This window comes from Mirounga leonina, unplaced genomic scaffold, assembly GCF_011800145.1.
Source record: "Mirounga leonina isolate KUSES-001 unplaced genomic scaffold, KU_Mleo_1.0 Mir_176, whole genome shotgun sequence".
Taxonomy (NCBI): Eukaryota; Metazoa; Chordata; class Mammalia; order Carnivora; family Phocidae; genus Mirounga; species Mirounga leonina.
In genome coordinates, this window is record NW_023270454.1 from 368,017 (window position 1) to 385,993 (window position 17,977).

Genomic DNA, 17,977 nt, shown 5'->3' on the forward strand with positions numbered 1-17,977 from the left:
AGCTGCAGCAACTTCTTCCTAGAAACATCACCAAAGGCAAGGGAAGCAAGGGCAAAAATGAACTATTGGAACTTCATCAAGATAAAAAGCTTTTGCACAGCAAAAGAAACAGTCAACAAAACCAAAAGACAACCGACAGAATGGGAGAAGATATTTGCAAATGACATATCAGGTAAAGGGCTAGTATCCAAAATCTATAAAGAACTTATCAAACTCAACACCCAAAGAACAAATTATCCAATCAAGAAATGGGCAGAAGACATGAATAGACATTTTTCCAAAGAAGACATCCAGATGGCCAACAGACACATGAAAAAGTGCTCAACATTGCTCAGCACCAGGGAAATCCAAATCAAAACCTCGATGAGACATCACCTCACACCAGTCAGAATGGCTAAAATAACAAGTCAGGAAATCACAGATGTTGGTGGGGATGCAGAGAAAGGGGAACCCTCCTACACTGTTGTTGGGAATGCAAGGTGGTGCAGCCACTCTGGAAAACAGTATGGAGGCTCCTCAAAAAGTTGAAAATATAGCTACCATATGATCCAGCAATTGCACTACTGTGTATTTACCCCAAAGATACAAATGTAGGGATCCGAAAGGCTACGTGCACCCCGATATTTATAGCAGCAATGTCCACAATAACCAAACTGTGGAAAGAGCCAAGATGTCCATGAACAGATGAATGGTTAAAGAAGAAGTGGTATATATATACAATGGAATATTATGCAGCCATCAAAAGGAATGAGTTTTTGCCATTTGCAATGACTTGGATGGAACTTGAGGGTGTTATGGGCTGAGCGAAATAAATCAATCAGAGAATGACATGTATCATATGAACTCACCTATATAAGGAATTCTTAATCTCAGGAAACAAACTGAGGGTTGCTGGAGTGGTGGGGGGTGGGAGGGATGGGGTGGCTGGGTGATTGACATTGGGGAGGGTATGTGCTATGGTGAGCGCTGTGAATTGTGCAAGACTGTTGAATCACAGATCTGTACCTTTGAAACAAATAATACAATATAAGTTAAAAAAAATTAGAAGATAGCAGGAGGGGAAGAATGAAGGGGGGGAAATCGGAGGGGAAGACGAACCATGAGAGACGATGGACTCTGAAAAACAAACTGAGGGTTCTAGAGGCGAGGGGGTGGAAGGATGGGTTAGCCTGGTGATGGGTATTAAAGAGGGCACATTCTGCATGGAGCACTGAGTGTTATACACAAAGAAGGAATCATGGAACACTACATCAAAAACTAATGATGTAATGTATGGTGATTAACGTAACAATAAAAATTAAAAAAAAAACCAACAAGAAAACCTCAATGAGATACCACCTCACACCAGTCAGAATGGCTAAAATAACAAGGCAGGAAATGAAAGATGTTGGCAGGGATGTGGAGCAAGGGGAACCCTCCTACACTGTTGGTGGGAGTACAAGCTGGTGCAGCCACTCTGGAAAACATTTTGGAGGTTCCTCAAAAAGTTGAAAATAAAGCTACCCTATGACCCAGCAATTGCACTACTGGGTATTTACCCCAAAGATACAAATGTAGTGATCTGAAGGGGTATGTGCACCCCAATGTTTATAGCAGCAATGTCAATAGCCAAACTATGGAAAGAGCCAAGATGTTCATGGACAGATGAATGGATAAAGAAGATGTGGTATATATATACAATGGAATATTATGCAGCCATCAAAAAGAAAAAAAACCAACCAAAGAAATCTTGCTATTTGCATCGATGTGCATAGAGCTAGAGGGTATTATACTAAGCGAAATAAGTCAATCAGAGAAAGACAAGTATCATATGATCTTACTGATATGAGGAATTATTAATCTCAGGAAACAAACTGAGGGTTGCTGGAGTGCTGGGGGTTGGGAGGGATGGGTTGGCTGGATGATGGACACTGGGGAGGATATGTGCTATGGTGAGCACTGTGAATTGTGTAAGACTGTTGAATCACAGACCTGTACCTCTGAAACAAATAATACATTACATATTAAAAAAACAAAAAGAATATAGTAGGAAGGGAAAAATGAAGGGTGAGAAATCAGAGGGGATACGAACCATGAGAGATATGGACTCTGAGAAACAAACTGAGGGTTTTAGAGGGGAGGGGGATGGGGGGATGGGTTAGCCCAATGATAGGTATTAAGGATGGCATGTATTGCATGGAGCGCTGGGTGTTATAAGCAAACAATGAATCATGGAACACTAATGTTCCATGAAACAAATCAAAAACTAATGATGTACTGTATGGTGACTAACATAACATAATAAAATAAAATAAAATAAAAAAAGCCATAGGAAGGGCTGGGATCACCTCTGAAACATCAGATAGAGAAGAATAGAGATCCAAGGTCTGAGCGTTCATGGACTCCTACCTTTAAAAGTTATCAGGGAAGAGGAGATAATAAAGGTGATAAGAAGTAGCCAATGAAATAGTTGAGAGGGGATGGAATGAAAAAGAGGGTGGAGGAGGAGAAGGAGGAGAACAACAACAGCAACAACAAGAGGAAGAAGTGGTGGAGGAGGAGGGTGAAGAGGAAGAGGGAGAGAAGGAGAAGGAGAAGTAATGGTGGTGGTGGTGGTAGTAGTAGTTTGGCCTCTGAAGGGATTGGGATGCTTTAACTATAAAAAGAAGGCAGTGAATGTGGGTACAGATGCAGGAAAATGAGTATACTTAGTGAAGGGAACATATGAGTTCCCATCTCATTGCTTCTAATTTCTCAATGACTAGGAACTGAGAATGATGAAGGTAAAAGGATGAGGGTGTGGAAGAGGTTTGAATGGATAAGTATAAAATAGTCATTTCAGAAAGTGGGAAGGAGAACATAACTGGGGACTTAGAGAAAGATTGTTGGGCAATGTGAAAACCTACTTTAGATTTGTAGCCATAAATGTAGGGTGAGACCAATAGTCTCGCTGTGTGTTTTCCCATGGCCCCAAAGCACTGCTCATGCATAGGCATGGAGTAGGCAACCAGATTGGCTTAACCAGAATCAATGCTGACAACCCCAGAGGGGGAGCAAGGCAAAGGAATTAACAATATTTTCAAAGGAGTAATATCATGATGGAATCCAAGCTGAGTAAATAAAAAAGTGAGGACATGAGAAGTGATGCAAATACAAAAAGAATTGAGGCCAATGGATTGGTGACCTCCAAGTGACCAAAATTTGTTGATATGGGGATATTAGAATACCTGAGCAGGTAATATATGAGTTGATAATTGGACTGCTTAGAATTAAATTTCAGAGATGATAGAATTAATGCCAAGGTCAAAATTATATAAAGGTTAAGGTGGAAAGGAGAAAAAGATCATTGCAAAAGATTATTGCAAGAAAGTAGATTAAGGAAGAGGCCAAGATGTTGGTAGGGTTATCCACCTGGATATTGAAGCCACCAAAAGTGGTGACAGGAATAATGGAGAAAAGAATATGACCCAGGTGTTGACAATTTTAATGAATGAGAAGGGGTAACTAAGGGGTCAATAGGTGATTGCAATGAAGAGAGGTGGAGGGAGGGTATAATGTAATGACATAATCTTCAAGGGAGTTTGGGTCTTTGAAGGAGAATTAAGAAGAAATGATTCTGGGGTGCCTGGGTGGTTCAGTCGGTTAAGTGTCTGCCTTCGGCTTAGGTCATGATCCCAGCGTCCTTGGATCGAGCCCCGAGTCAGGGTCCCTGTGGGGAACCTGCTTCTCCCTCTCCCTCTACCCCTCCCCCTGCTCATGCTCACCCTCTCTCTCAAATAAATAAATAAAATCTTGAAGAAGAAGAAGAAGAAGAAGGAGGAGGAGGAGGAGGAGGAGAAGGAGAAGAAGAAATGATTCAGAAGCAGCAAAGGTGAGCAAAGTCTAGAGGAACGTGGATTTTCTCAAGACAGCTGGGAAACTGTTCTCAGGAAACGGCTCTCAGGGCAAGATGATGGAAGTATTTAGAGATGAGGCTGAGGACATGGGGACACTTGTCAATGACAGGAGGTTCTGCAACGCCCAGGAATTTTTAGAGGGGGAGATAGGAAATTGGGTTAGATTAAGAAATTTCTGAAATATGTGGATAATAATAATTCCTACCAGATAGGCTAGTTGTGAGCCTTAAATGAGATAATGTATGCCAACCATTTTGCACAGTGTCTGGCACAGAATAAGTGCCCTCTGAGCATCAGCCTTAACCGTTATTGTCATAACTGGTGAGTAACAGGGTCAGCACTTGAACCCAGGCCTTCTCCTTCAGATGGCTCTGGCATAAGGGACTGCACAGAATCAGCAGTGAGAGTTTCTTCAGGTCTCACTAGCCTCTCTATGCCTTTCTGTACCTACAGGAAACAGTGCTGCCTAATAGAAACTGTCATGATGATTACAATTAAACCTAAAGTCAACAATTCACCAGTTACTGGTTGATAGCTTGTTTGATTTTAATATTCTCTTCGATGGGGTGGAAGTGAAACATATCTTAGTGTATTTGTCTATTTGTATAGGGCTGCAATATGTTTCAAACTGTACCCATTTGTTTATGTTTAATTGCTTTTCAAAGTTTAGAACTATAACTACTCCACTGTTTACCTAACTACTCCACTGTTTACTACTGTTTACCTGATGAAAAGCACCTCTAGGAAGCTCACTATCCTCCCAGATACATCTCCTTACTATTGTTTTAAATGATGTGGAATTTCCTAAATGAGATTTTCCTCAACCAGTGTGACTTGTTCTTTAAAACTTGGGTATAGCTTGCATTTCAATAGCATTTTGTGCAAAATACGTGTTCCAACCTATATGTCTATAGACAAACATGTATTTTTCACAGCATATCTTCCAAGGAGCAGGGAATTACACATATCTGTGACTGTCAAAATAATTTCAACAAAAGCAATGATGAAAATAGTAATTTTTATTTAAGTAGTATATCTATCCTGTATTCCATCCACTGTGCTAATCTCTTTATTTATTTATTTTTAAAGATTTTATTTATTTGAGAGAGAGGGAGGGAGAGGTGGAAGGGAGGAGAAGAGGGAGAGGGACAAACAGACTTCAAGCTGAGCATGGAGCCCAACACAAGGCTTGATCTCAAGACCCTGACATCATGGCCTGAGCCGAAATCGAGGGTTGGATGCTCAACCAACTGAGCCACCCAGGTGCCCCTGTGTTAATCCCTTTAGAAAACATAGATGTATTTAATCCTGACAACAACCCTGAAAGCATCTCCATTTTTTCCAAATGAAAAAAAAAAGTGGTGTTTGAAGAGGTGAAATAACTCATCCAAGGTCACAAACAAGTAAGTGGTCAGGATTCAAACCCAGGTGGGCCTGTTTCCTACCCTAAGGAAGAGTCCTGGGCACAAAATGGGTCACTTAGAGAGGACTCAGTTACAGACTACAAATCACTCTCAAACGTGCTGTCTCTTCTCCTCCAAATAATTTTGACAGGTTGTCTGCATTTAGTGCTATATTTTTCAGTGTGATCCCTGACACCATATCAGCATCACCAGGAAACTTAAGAAAATGCAAGTTTGATTCTATTGAATTTCTGGGTGGGGCCCAGCACTCTGAGTTTTAAAAAGCTCACCAGGTGATGTGAGAGCTTTTAAAGCTAGACTTAGAGATGCAGATAGCATTGAGGAAACTTGTAAAGGATGGTGGGAGACAAAGCCTTCTCAGTGTTCTTTATTTCCTGAGGGCTTTCTACTGCAGCCTTATCTGCATAGGGACTGCATAGAGTCAGCCCAGTGAGCTTCTCTGGGTCTCACTAGCCTCTTGATGCCTTTCTGTACCTAGAGGATACAGTGCTGCCTAATAGAAATTGTCATGACAATTATAATTAAACCCTAAGTCAACAATTCACCAGTTACTGAAGGCTGGTTTGCTTTTAATATTCTCTCCTGTGTGGTGAAGAAGAGCTGGGGAGGAGCTGTTCTGAGCTGTGTTTGCCCACCTGCACCAAGGGCCTGAGCTGTCATAGCCTTGGGGCAGAGGATGCTTTTCTGCACAAAGCACCAACTAACTCAATTAATTGTCATGGTCAGAGGCATTTGCAGCCCAGAAAAATTCAATTTGAGGCTAGGAGTGCAGCTTGGAGCCTTGCTTGGAATTGTCCCCTTAAAAAATTAGATTTAGTGCTTTTCATTGTATGCTGAGCTGTATCAGGTCCTTATCAACTTCCCCTCTGGCCCTATAAGCCTCTCCTCCCTACAGGGACTGAATGGCACATAGCCTTCTCTGTTCCCTTTCCTCAGGCTTCCTGGGAAGGTCCAGAACCTCCTCTCTAAACTCAGATGAGTCACAAGGACATCTCTCCATGAAGCAGAGGAAGCTTCATGGCACCTCCATAAGCACCTTGTTTTGTTAGAGGTAAAAGGATAGATAAAGAGAAATCTAGGGGAAGGGGAGTTGAAGAGAGAAAAGTGTGGGTGGTAATGATGGTGCATATTAATATTCTATAGGTGCAAAGCATTTCCACATATTATGCCATTTATTTCTCAAATTATCCTTTGAACTAAACAGTATTCCAATGCCCATTTCAGAGATGAGTAAGATGGTGCTCAGAAAATTGATGTGGTTGGGCGCCTGGGTGGCTCAGTCGTTAAGCGTCTGCTTTCGGCTCAAGTCATGATCCCAGGGTCCTGGGATCGAGTCCCGCATCGGGCTCCCTGCTCCGCGGGAAGCCCGCTTCTCCCTCTCCCACTCCCCCTGCTTGTGTTCCCTCTCTCGCTGTGTCTCTCTCTGTCAAATAAATAAATAAAATCTTTAAAAAAAAAAAAGAAAGAAAGAAAATTGATGTGGTTTGCACAAGTTTAAATAGCCAATCAATGGAGCTGAAATGAAACCCTTGATCTTTTGACTAAAAATCATCGATCATTCTACCACATTGCTAGGTATGTTGTCACTCCATTGACCCTCTCAACCCCTCCCACCCTGCCCTTCTTGGGCTGCTTCTTGGAGGTGTTGCCTGCCCACTCAGTTTTGATTTACAGGTGTGGACAAAGATAATTCTACAAAGGAAGCCCATTGTGTCTCTGTGACCCTGAAGACCTGGGCCTGATAGTGCATCTCAATTACTTGGGAAAGGGCCCATTGCATACACCTCTGCCCAAGCCCAAGTTGGGGAGCAAAGTCACTTACCTAACTGCCACTCAGGCGAGCACATGGTCTGCATCATCCAGATGGGCAGTGTGGGCTCCAGCATGGCCACTCCCATGTTAGCAAAGCAGAGGGAGCCTGGAGAGAGAGTTCTGTGAGTCACCAGGGCTACACAGAAGCCCAGACTCTCCCAGCCCAAAGAAAGGCATTTTCAGCTTACCTGCAGCCACCAGGATATAAGGGTCTTTGAGAAGTGTAAGGAGAGGTGTCCCCCTGGCACTCTGAGAACATGGACAACAAAAAACTTCCATTTGTACAGTGTACATCTCTCCTATTGTCATAGAATCTGAAAATATGCAGACAGGACCTTAGAGATCATCTATGTCAGCTCCTTTACTGAAGAGACCAAACAACCGAATCAAAGGAGATAAAGTGACCTGCCCAATGTCACAGTCATCTGGCGATGCACCTCCTGTGTGCAACGCAAACACTGTGGTAGTCACAAAGAGTAGGACAACATATTCCAGACATGATTCCTGCTTTCAAATGATTATCTCAACTAGATGAGAGTGGGTAGTCAGCAAGGCCAGCAATGGACAATGGGTGTCTGGACTCTCGGCCTTGGGCCTCACCACTAGATCTTGCTGGCACTAATTGTTTGCCTTGGGAGAGCCACAGGTAGAGTGCTGAATCCCAAAGGTGAGCACAGAGGTGATAACTCAGAAAGCTCCTCAAGCATTCTGGAAGCTTTATTCTGACCATTTTGAGCCATACTGGCAAGTCTAGCTGAAGGTGTCTGAACATCTAGATTAAAATGCAAGCCTAAGTGTTCAGTTCTGATTTCCCCCTCCCCTCAGAAAATATTTATTCCAATTAAACTCAATCACTCCGCCTTCCTCCCATGCATTCCAGCAGGTTATTTTTGCCTAAACTATGTTCATGGTTGGTTATTTTTGCCTAAACTACCTTCCTTCTCTCTACAGGTCCAACTCCTACCCATTCTTCAAAGTCAGTCTTAAATGGCTCCTTCTTTTCCACTGTATTCCCTGACTCAGTAGCTGAAACTTCTCCCTCTAACAAACTTCCTGATCTGTGGTGCTAACTACATTCTATCTGATAATAGATTTAATAGTTTTGATATAATAACCCTCTCTGCATACTTACAGGGGTGGATTAAAATATTCAGAGATACTAAAGCGAAATATATAATTCAAAATACAGAGACAGATCTAAATCATAAAATACACATAAAGAAGCCCAATAAGCCCTTTAGCCTAACAATTCCACTTCTAGGAATTTATTCTATAGATTACCTCCAATGTTATAAAAATGCATATACCTAAGGTTATTAATTGTAGCACTCTTTATAACTGCAAAATACTGGAAGGCAGAAAAATAAAAATTAAATTTTTTGAATATGTAGAACATATTCAATGTAGAACATTACCATCTAAGTCAAAACTATTCAGAAAGATATTAAAGGAAAATAATTTCTCCTTTCCCAACACTTTTGGTACCAAATGTGGGGGCTTTCCCACCAAACAATTATTCAGTTCTCTATGGGCACCAACTCAGTGTCTTATAATGTAATTCAATTCTGACACTGACTACTTGGAGTTAGCACAGACCCCACAGGTAAAGGGCTCAGTCCCACAAGACTGCCCCTTTTCAGATCCCAATTGCAAATAGTGGGTTCCCAGGTTACCCACACTTCTATCTGACTTGGCTATAAAATCAAGGTTTTTAGGTCAAACTTTCCCATATTTTCTGTACTTCCTTATCTTTCATTCTTTGTGGTTTGGTATGGATTTCCCAGAGCCATCTTTGGCTTGGAGTCAGACAAATACCAACTCTGATATTTAACCATGATAGAATGATAGTCTGTAAAGATGCTCTTGGGGGGAGAGATTATCTAAACAGCCTCTAAGGTCTTCTCTAGCTCTGAGGTGTTGTAACTATGAACATACAGGTCCCAATGTCATTGTCTCCTGGTTCTGAGTTTATATATATAATTTTTGTAATGTTTCTTTGATTCTTCATAAGGCCCTTCCTCCATCTTTGTCCAACATCAGTCCAGATTCCCCCACCATCCCCAGTGCTACCCTAAATATGATACCATCTGGGAATCCAAGTATAGTTCTTACTTTCCTTGACTCCACTCCTCTTCACCTTTCTTCTTATGGTTTGACAGGGATGATCTATGGGTCTTAGCACATAGCCATTCTATATATCCCTTGGCAATGGAGCTTAGTGTATACTTACTTCAGGAGAGACTTTGGAAGGCTGTAGGATACACAGCTGGAGTGCTAAGAAAGAAAGTGGGAGAGAAAGAGTTTATTTTGTCCACTAATTAGTGTGAGGCTCTGATAATAGCCACATTGATATTACCCTATCATGTACAGATCTAACTCCCTGAGTTTCTTCCTTCTTTCCTAAAATGGGGCAGTCCTTGATCTTTTAAGCATGTCAAGACTATCACCACAGCATAGTGCATTCCCAACCTGACTTAAGTTATCATCTGTCTGGTGACCTCTTATGGTGACTTACCTCCATCCAGTAGTGCCAGGAAGGCCAATATGAGGAAGGGTGAAGACTGCCCAACAAATACATACATCACACTTCCAAAAGGAGCTCCCACTGGAAAGGCAAAGCAGGCATGGATTTCAGAAGAAAGGACCAATTCCTAGTTGGTGTGACTTGTCCACATTTACCAATGAACCTCCATGTAAGTTTCTGGGGATTCAGGAATGAAGAAGTCCTGGTTCTCAGGAGCTCACTTTCTAGTAGAGAAAATGCATGTGGTGGGTTGGGGTAAGGGGACCCATATAATTAGAACATGGTGAAGAGTAGAGTTCAACAGTAAAGGTTCAATCTACAAGGTGCTGTGCAAACACAGTGCAATGAGTTCAGGTGGCCACAAGGGCTTTGTCACATGGGTAATATAGGTGGGGAAGAAACATAAGTGAAGATCATTGAGGTGCCATAAAAGAGAGTATGGTTGCAGTATGGAGGTTCCTCAAAAAGTTAAAAATACAGCTACCTTACAACCCAGCAATTGCACTACTAGGTATATATCCAAGGATATAAATATAGTGATTCAAAGGGGCACATGCACCTCAATGTTTACAGCAGAAATGTCCACAATAGCCAAAATACAGAGAGAGCCCAGATGTCCAATGACAGATGAATGGATAAAGAAAATAGTGTATATATATATATATATATATACACACACACACACACACACACACACACACACACACAATGGAATATTAGCCATCAAAAAATGAAATCTTGCCATTTCCAATGACATGGATGGAACTAGAGGGTATTATGCTACGTGAAATAAGTCATCCAGAGAAAGACAAATGCCATATGATTTCACTCATATGTGGAATTTAAGAAACAAAACAGATGAACATAGGTGAAGGGAAGGAAAAATAAAATAAGAGGGAAACAGAGAGAGAGGCAAACCCTAAGAGACTCTTAACTATAGGGAACTAACTGAGGGTTGCTGGAGGGGAGGTGGGTTGGGGGGATGGGGTAACTGGGTGATGGACATTAAGGAGGGCACTTGAAGTAAGGAGCACTGGGTGCTGTATGCAACTGGTGAATCACTGAACTCTACCTCTGAAACTAATACTACACTATATGTTAATTAAACTGATTTTAAATAAAAAAAAATATATAAAAAGAGTGTGGTTGGATAACAAATAGAAGAAAATCAGTATTCAGTGTTCAGTCACTAAAATATGAGTATTTGGGAGAGGAAGAGTAGAGGTAGGGAATGTTGAGGCCAAATAGTCAAAGGCCCTGTATATCCAGATAAAGAATCTACTTGGTCTTGTGGGCAATGGAGAAACATGTTTTTTAGCAGGAGAGAAATACCACCAGCTCTGGGCATAGGAAGCTTCTTCTGGTGGTACCTTGGGGGAAGGAGGGAAGGCACAAGAGATTAGGCAGTAGGCTGGTTCCAACTGAGGTGTGATGAGGAACCGACCTTGAGGAAGTAGCTGTAGAGAATATTAATGGGCTTATCCATTTGGAAGTGAGAAGTGATAAAGGAGACCAGGATGTACCAAAGTTTTAGCTTGGGTGTTTGGGAAAATGGATATTAACAAAGAGCAGGATTTTTGTTCCCTCTTCTCCCTGGGTTGTGGTGGTGGGGGGTGAGTATAGACCAGGAAGAGACCTTTGGTGTTTTCTCCTCAACTAGCTTGTGAGCTCCTAGAGGGAAGGAACCATGTGTGAGGCTTCTTACCTATATCCCCTGTGTGCTAGCATTGTCCTTGGCATATAGTAAGTGTTCCATAAAATATGTGACTTGTTGGAATAGTCAATCAATCTATACGAGGGATGAACCTCAAAGAAAGTATGTTATTTTTTAGAGTTTGGGGTTTGAGTCCAGAAAATCTGAGTCTATATCCTGGCTCTGGCATTTTCTAGCTATGTAATCTTGGATGGTTACTTAACTTTTTTGGTCCTCATCTCTATAATGGAGACAATCATTCCTCCTTCATAGTGGTGTGAGGATTAAAAGAGATTATGTCTGCGATGTATTTAGCACAAAATCTGACAAAGAGCTTCTCTCATTTTGAAAGCACAGCCATGTGTGGAAGCAGAGGTGAGGCAGTGGCTGCTAACATGGGGATATTTGATCACTGGAATAGACTAGGTTTCTTCTATTCCCAGGACCTCATGGGCTATTAAGCTTCTTAATGAGAAAGAGATTTTGCCTTTCCTGGGAAAAATTTCAGAAGGACTCAAAACATGATTGGACAGAAAAGGAAAGAAAATCCTCTCTTCCATGACCCTTAGGAACACTTGCCTCCTGGAGCCATCTTCGAAGAGTAAGCAGTATCTTACCCTCTGAACCTAGATTTGGGACCAGGTGCCACTTACCCAGCACTCCCAAAGCCAGGCCCCCCAAGGCGATTCCCATGGCATGCCCTCTCTCATAGTCGTCAGTGTAGACACTTGCCAGCATCCCAAGACCTGAAAGGAGAGTGACATGGAGTTAGCATACAGGAGCCCTCTGTCTGCGTCTCTCACTGAATCCTTGGTCTATTAGTTCTTAGTCCTCTATCCTTATTATATCTTCAGGGATCATCTTACCTATGGTTACAGTTTGAGGGGTTTTGTAAAACTTAGTCCATAGTATTTTACAAATACTGTCCCCATTGGTCCCCCAAGCCCCCACATTGTTCACTCCTTCTGTTCACAATATTGTTGGAAGTGTGAAAGTCTCTGGGAAGGGTAATACAGAATACCACTGTCCATTGATAGAGCATTTCATTGCATTTTATCATTTCCTAACACATTTCCCTGAATGAATGGAGTGGGTCAAAGGAAAATCTAACAGACACAATTCTATTCAATGGAGGTGCCCAAAGAAGAGGAAAGTACAGAAGATGTGAAAGACAGCATGGGCTGGGCTCTTCTAGCATTTACTCATGTGTAAAATGGCATAAAATAGCTACTTCATAGGATTATATTAAATATTGTATTTGTATTTGATGATACTTTGCAAAGTGATAGTGTTACTGGTAGTATTAGCATTACTTTTCTTACAAAATGTTAAGAGGGGGCAGAGAAAAGACCATAGGGGGCATTAAATAAAAAACTGGCTTACTTCATGGTTTTACCTTAGGCTTGCTTCGACCTGAACTGGCTGTATCTAAATTTTATCAGAGGAAGTTACGTCAGGCTTAGGGATTTATAACACTGACAATAACTCTACAGTTATCTTGTTTTTGAATCATAATTTCTGCTCACTAGGATACTTTTCTATCTATTCATATAAATCTTATAGGGTCTGAGGGTAGTAAGAGATGGTAAGAGATGTATGTGTGTGTATGCACGTGTGTGTGTGTGTGTGTGTGTAAGATGTCAGCATTACCTGCAACAGATGAAAATGAAGATCCAATGCCTTGAAGGGTTCGGGCCACAAACAGTAGGGTATAGGTACCAGAAAAAGCAAACACTGTGTATAGAGAATAGCAAGAATGCTCCAGTTAACAAATTGTCTTTGTTCCCTCACCACCAGAAAATGTGCCCATGATATTGTAGATATGAGCCACTATGTATATGTTTTAATAAAGGATGATCATTGCCCCCTATTTTTGGAGTTGTCTTTCTAATCTCCCACACCTTAATCAGGATTGCATTTTAATTGACATGAAACTGAGAAACCACAGAAACACAAACCAATTCACCACACAGTGGATAGAAGCCTGCATTTTCACATTTCTGACCCAAAGCTCAGTATCCTGTCCACTGGAATCATGGCTGTCCAAAAAGTACAATGCCATTAGACCCTACTCTCAATCCTTCATATTCAACACCCAGATTTAACTTTTGCCATTGTTGGGCTCCATTGGGTCATCTACAGTGAGGGAATAAAAGCTATGTGTAATTGAAGGACCATAGGTATTGGGTAGAAAATAGTATCTTGTGATCCAATCAGATATTATTTCCTCTTACCTTATGCTGGAAAATATTTTAGCCAAATCAAATCAGTGAATGTGTATTAAGTAATATCAAACATACAACTATACTAGAAATGTGAAATAAAGAGAATATCCAGTTCATGCCCTTTAAGAGGTTCCATCTACTCAAGACTAGCATGCACAAAACTAAGTACCAAACAGGAATATGTTATCAAAAACCAAATTACAGGGTGTTGGTGGTAAGCTTGGTAATTCCAGACATGTCTCACCTCCATTTCAAGACAATGCCATTAAAAGAAAGATTCCTCCCAAAGTATCTGAATCAGCAGAATTTGAATCCCTTTGCCCTTTCATTACAGATATATTTGGTTGCTTAATGTCTTACAATCTTTTTCCATTATTTCCTGATGTGATCACACTGTCTCCCAAACATGCATGTGCTTGGTCTCTCTTTGCTGAGTTTCCAATGCCTTCTCCTAGGCCTTCTGATTTCTAATCTGTTCAAGGTTAGCTATTCTTATGTCCTTTTTTTTTTTTAAGTTTTTAAAAAAAGATTTTATTTATTTATTTATTTGACACAGAGAGAGAGCACAAGCAGGGGGAGCAGCAGGCAGAGGGAGAAGCAGGCTCCCGGATGAGCAGGGAGCCCAACACAGGACTCAATCCCAGGACCCTGGGATCATGACCTGAGCTAAAGGCAGATGCTTAACTGACTGAGCCACCCAGGCGCCCCATTCCTATCCTTTGCGAATGGAGTGACCAACTTGTCTCAGTTTGCCAAGGACTTTACATTCTGGGAGGACCCTGAATCCCAAAGGATGGTTGGTCATCCTATTTAGGAAAACCAAAACAATTTCCTTCTCACTTAACCTCCTAACGTGGGTTACCATTTCGCTCCTAATTACATTAAGCATGGGTCTCAGCTAGGGGCCCTTAATGGTGGTAAGGGGCATCAGCAACCTCTTTTTAGTATTTAAAAAACCCTAAAAAGATGCCCCATAAGATTCCCTAAAGACCAAACATTTGCTAGAATTAGGCCAATTCAGTACAGCAACACTGGTTATGGCATGGAAACAATAATTATTTAATTGCAGAGAATCAAGCAAGGCCCTTATGCTAGAGTTTGCGATACTCTAGCATTATCCTATTTTGCAGGGTGTTTGTTACATCTCCCCAGGCATGTATCATAAATCCTAGGCTGGAACCATGTCATTTCATTCTTTATCTTCCCGCAGTGACTTTTGCCATCAAGACATAATATGTGTGCTCCATAAAGTTTTTTAGAGAAAATTATGAGTCTCATTTGATGAAACAGAGAATCCTATTAGTTTTTAATTTATTATTTGGCATAGGCTGAGATTTTAGAAGTTCAATAAACATTTCTAACTTGAATTTCCTCATTTTGTTTGATTTAGCTAGAATTTTCACAAGTAAGCTCCAGTTCTCAGAACTTTACACATCAAGCTTCTGCTCTTTGCAACCTTCTAGCCTTGACTGCAGCAAATTCCTGTTAAGCATTGGTTGATAAGAGCCAAGCTATATGCTGATAGGGAAGAAAACTTGAGGAGGAGCAATAGAAAAAGCGGAAAAGCAATAAAAAGTTGATAAGAAAAACAGGAGGTTGGAGATATGTTATTGGGAGCAGAGTCAGCAGAAGCATCAGGGAGCCAACAATGGCTCCAGAAGCTGCCTTCTCCTTCAATTAACCTCCCACCCCACCCCACCCCCCATCATTCCTTCTTATTTTAATTCTCAGGGTCAATTTCCAGACATAATTTGTTTACTTACTGCTCTTATTCCATCTCTATTTTATTAGAACATTTATCTGATACTGGATAGACTGTCTTCCTCTTTCTTGTTTTTTTTTAGCAAATTTATTTCTCTAAGCTATAACCTTTAATGTCCTTACTTGAAGGCAGTAGACTTTTTGGTATTATCTAGTTACTATTGTTTAGTTTAGATTCTTTGCTGGTGGCTTTTTACCTTTGTGTATCAAATAATACAACCTCTTCCCAAAGATGGGATATTTGGACTAACCTCATTCAATAGACTACTGATACACACACACAACAGCATATCTATTAAAACAACTGTTAACAATTTTCCCCAGCTGAAGGAAGTGAAGTATCTGTTCTTTTATAGCAGAATATACAAATTCCAACTAGACTGATTTGCCACTACTGCTCTAATGCCCATATCTAAAACTGCAAAGGATTTCAATCAGTGTCATAAGCCATTTAGTCAGATGCCTAATTAGCTACGTTGACCCTACTCTCTGCATTGTAGCGCATGTGATAAAATCAAAGGTAATCAGTGAAAAAAATAAAAAAGGAAGCAAATTACTTACTAACTGTGGAGACAAACAGGATAACAAAGCCAGCAAACATGGGGATGTGATATCCAATTCTAAAAGAGAATTACAAAGAAAAAATATACAGTCCCAATAGGCATCTATATACTTGGACCATATTTTTTCATGTAATTGGGAACAGAAATGCAGTTATTTGAGTACGTGGAAAAGCAGGTCCCTGAATGCAAGTGTAAAGATAGGATATGCCATATTGATGTGTACAAGTAAATGAACAAACATGCAAATTTACCCGTATAACAGGGCCAAAATCCTCTTTTCCAGAAAGGATGGCCTAGTCGGAGTGTATATCCCTTTGAAACATCAGGATAATCCCAAACACTGCTAATAAGCCAGTGCTCTAGATTGCAGTAGTTCTGCCTTGGAGCCATGTTCCAAGGCACTGAAATAACATCAGCAGTATACTTCTGATCACTGGTTCTTTTTTTGGTGTTCAATAGTCATTACATCACTAAGAAAATTTGAAGCCTATGGCATTTCATCAATATCATGTTATCCTTTGGGTAACCAGCTTTCCAAACAGTTGATTGCCTGGAGACTGACAAGGGAGTTTTCCTACTTTTTCCCTTCTAACTACCTTTATGATACCTCAGCCTATCATCCTCTTACTCCTGAGCCAGTGAGTACTATGTAGAGAACTGCACCCATTGAGATACCTGTTGGTGAGAGGTCCCACAAAAGGGTTGACCAGAAGTTGCATCAAAGCCTTTGAAGCAAACAGAACCCCAACCCGCAAGTTCTCTTCCTCCAGAAACTCTGTGCCTTGCAAACAGTTGTTTTGTTGTGCTGGGATGGCTCCAGTGACTGGAGGGGGGATGGTGCCAGCATTGTCATCTGTCCATGCTGTGCCACTGGGTGCACTTTCTTCGATAGCCATGGTGTTGTTATCAAAGAAGGAGAAGATGGTGGAAAAGGCAGGAGAAGTAAGGACATGCTGAGAAATTGTGGTGAGGCCAAGGTATAGAGGAGCGTTGATTTCTTTGAACTCTGTGGCATATAGGAAGTTGGGTATAATGGGCACTGAAAATCAAGAAGGACAAGTGATGAGAGCTAAGCACACTTTTTAACACTAACTGGTTCAGGGGCATTACTATGAGCTTTATATTCATGTTGAGGAAGGTGTCTAAGTGACATGATTTGAAGCCTACTAAAAGACTGTACCTGCCCAAATTATCCTATTAGATTAAGTACCTAAATTCCAACCCACATACAATTGGTCCTCATTACTTCTGAATTCTGTATTGGCCAATCACCAACCCACATACAATTGGTCCTCATTACTTCTGAATTCTGTATTGGCCAATTGCTAATAGTTAGTTGTAATCACAAAATCAATGCCCATGGAGTTTTCACAAGTTTTCTTGGACATGCATGCAGAGAGTGGGGAAAATTTCAAGTTACCAGATGCTTACTTTCACAGCTGAGGTCAAAGAATGTAGGATCTGTCTTATTGTTTCAGCTCTCATATAGGGATGGCAGAGCATGAAAATGGTAGGGGCAGGGAAGTATAGTGCAAGAAGCTCCAGCTCTGGGGTCAGTTGGACACAGCCTGAACCCCGACTTGGCACCTAAGGCAAGTTACATAACACTTCTGAACCTCATTTTCTATTTTGTGTTTTCTAAGCATAAAAAGAAAAATTTTCAAGTCCACTCACTGCTGAACTTTAGCAGGTGTATGCTACCTGCTGGGGCCCAGAGCAAACTAACCCCCAGCCTAAAGACACCCGAACATACCCACTACAGTAAGCAGCATGTTGTCCAGAAGCAGAGCAACAAACACCACCACCAGTACCAGCTTCCGTGACTCTCTCCCCTCCTTGAGCAACTGCTGAGGAGTGTCCAAAAACACCCTGGGCATGGTGATGGCTGGGCTGGGAGCGTCCTCTCCAGTTTCTTATGAAAGGTCCTGTTACAGCTATAGGTCTTCTGCAGCCTTTATAGAAGAGGGAAGAAATTCTGCCCAGACAAGTGAAACTCACTATTAAAATGAAAAGTGCAAGTCGTTGCAAATACTAGGATGGTATTTGAACCATTTCTTTGCCTGTGTCTCTGCTCACTTCCTATACATCTCAATAATTCTA

At 41.2% G+C, this 17,977-nt stretch overlaps 1 protein-coding gene across 3 annotated transcripts in view; it reads right to left on the reverse strand.

Annotated features, from left to right (window-relative positions):
- The window catches only part of SLC18A1 (solute carrier family 18 member A1), a 29,965-nt gene extending 12,211 nt beyond the window's left edge, over window positions 1–17,754 (reverse strand). For 2 of the 3 annotated variants that reach the window (XM_035023141.1, XM_035023143.1), the window contains exons 1-9: window positions 17,631–17,754; window positions 16,553–16,916; window positions 15,876–15,934; window positions 12,979–13,062; window positions 11,982–12,074; window positions 9,627–9,716; window positions 9,342–9,385; window positions 7,300–7,360; window positions 7,122–7,217 (exon numbers count right to left, since the gene is read on the reverse strand). In XM_035023141.1, coding sequence (XP_034879032.1) covers window positions 7,122–7,217; window positions 7,300–7,360; window positions 9,342–9,385; window positions 9,627–9,716; window positions 11,982–12,074; window positions 12,979–13,062; window positions 15,876–15,934; window positions 16,553–16,916; window positions 17,631–17,754 — 1,015 coding nt within the window. The remainder of the gene's footprint in view (window positions 1–7,121; window positions 7,218–7,299; window positions 7,361–9,341; window positions 9,386–9,626; window positions 9,717–11,981; window positions 12,075–12,978; window positions 13,063–15,875; window positions 15,935–16,552; window positions 16,917–17,630) is intronic. The other variant, XM_035023142.1, reaches the window with a different exon arrangement.
- Window positions 17,755–17,977: the final 223 nt, after the last annotated feature.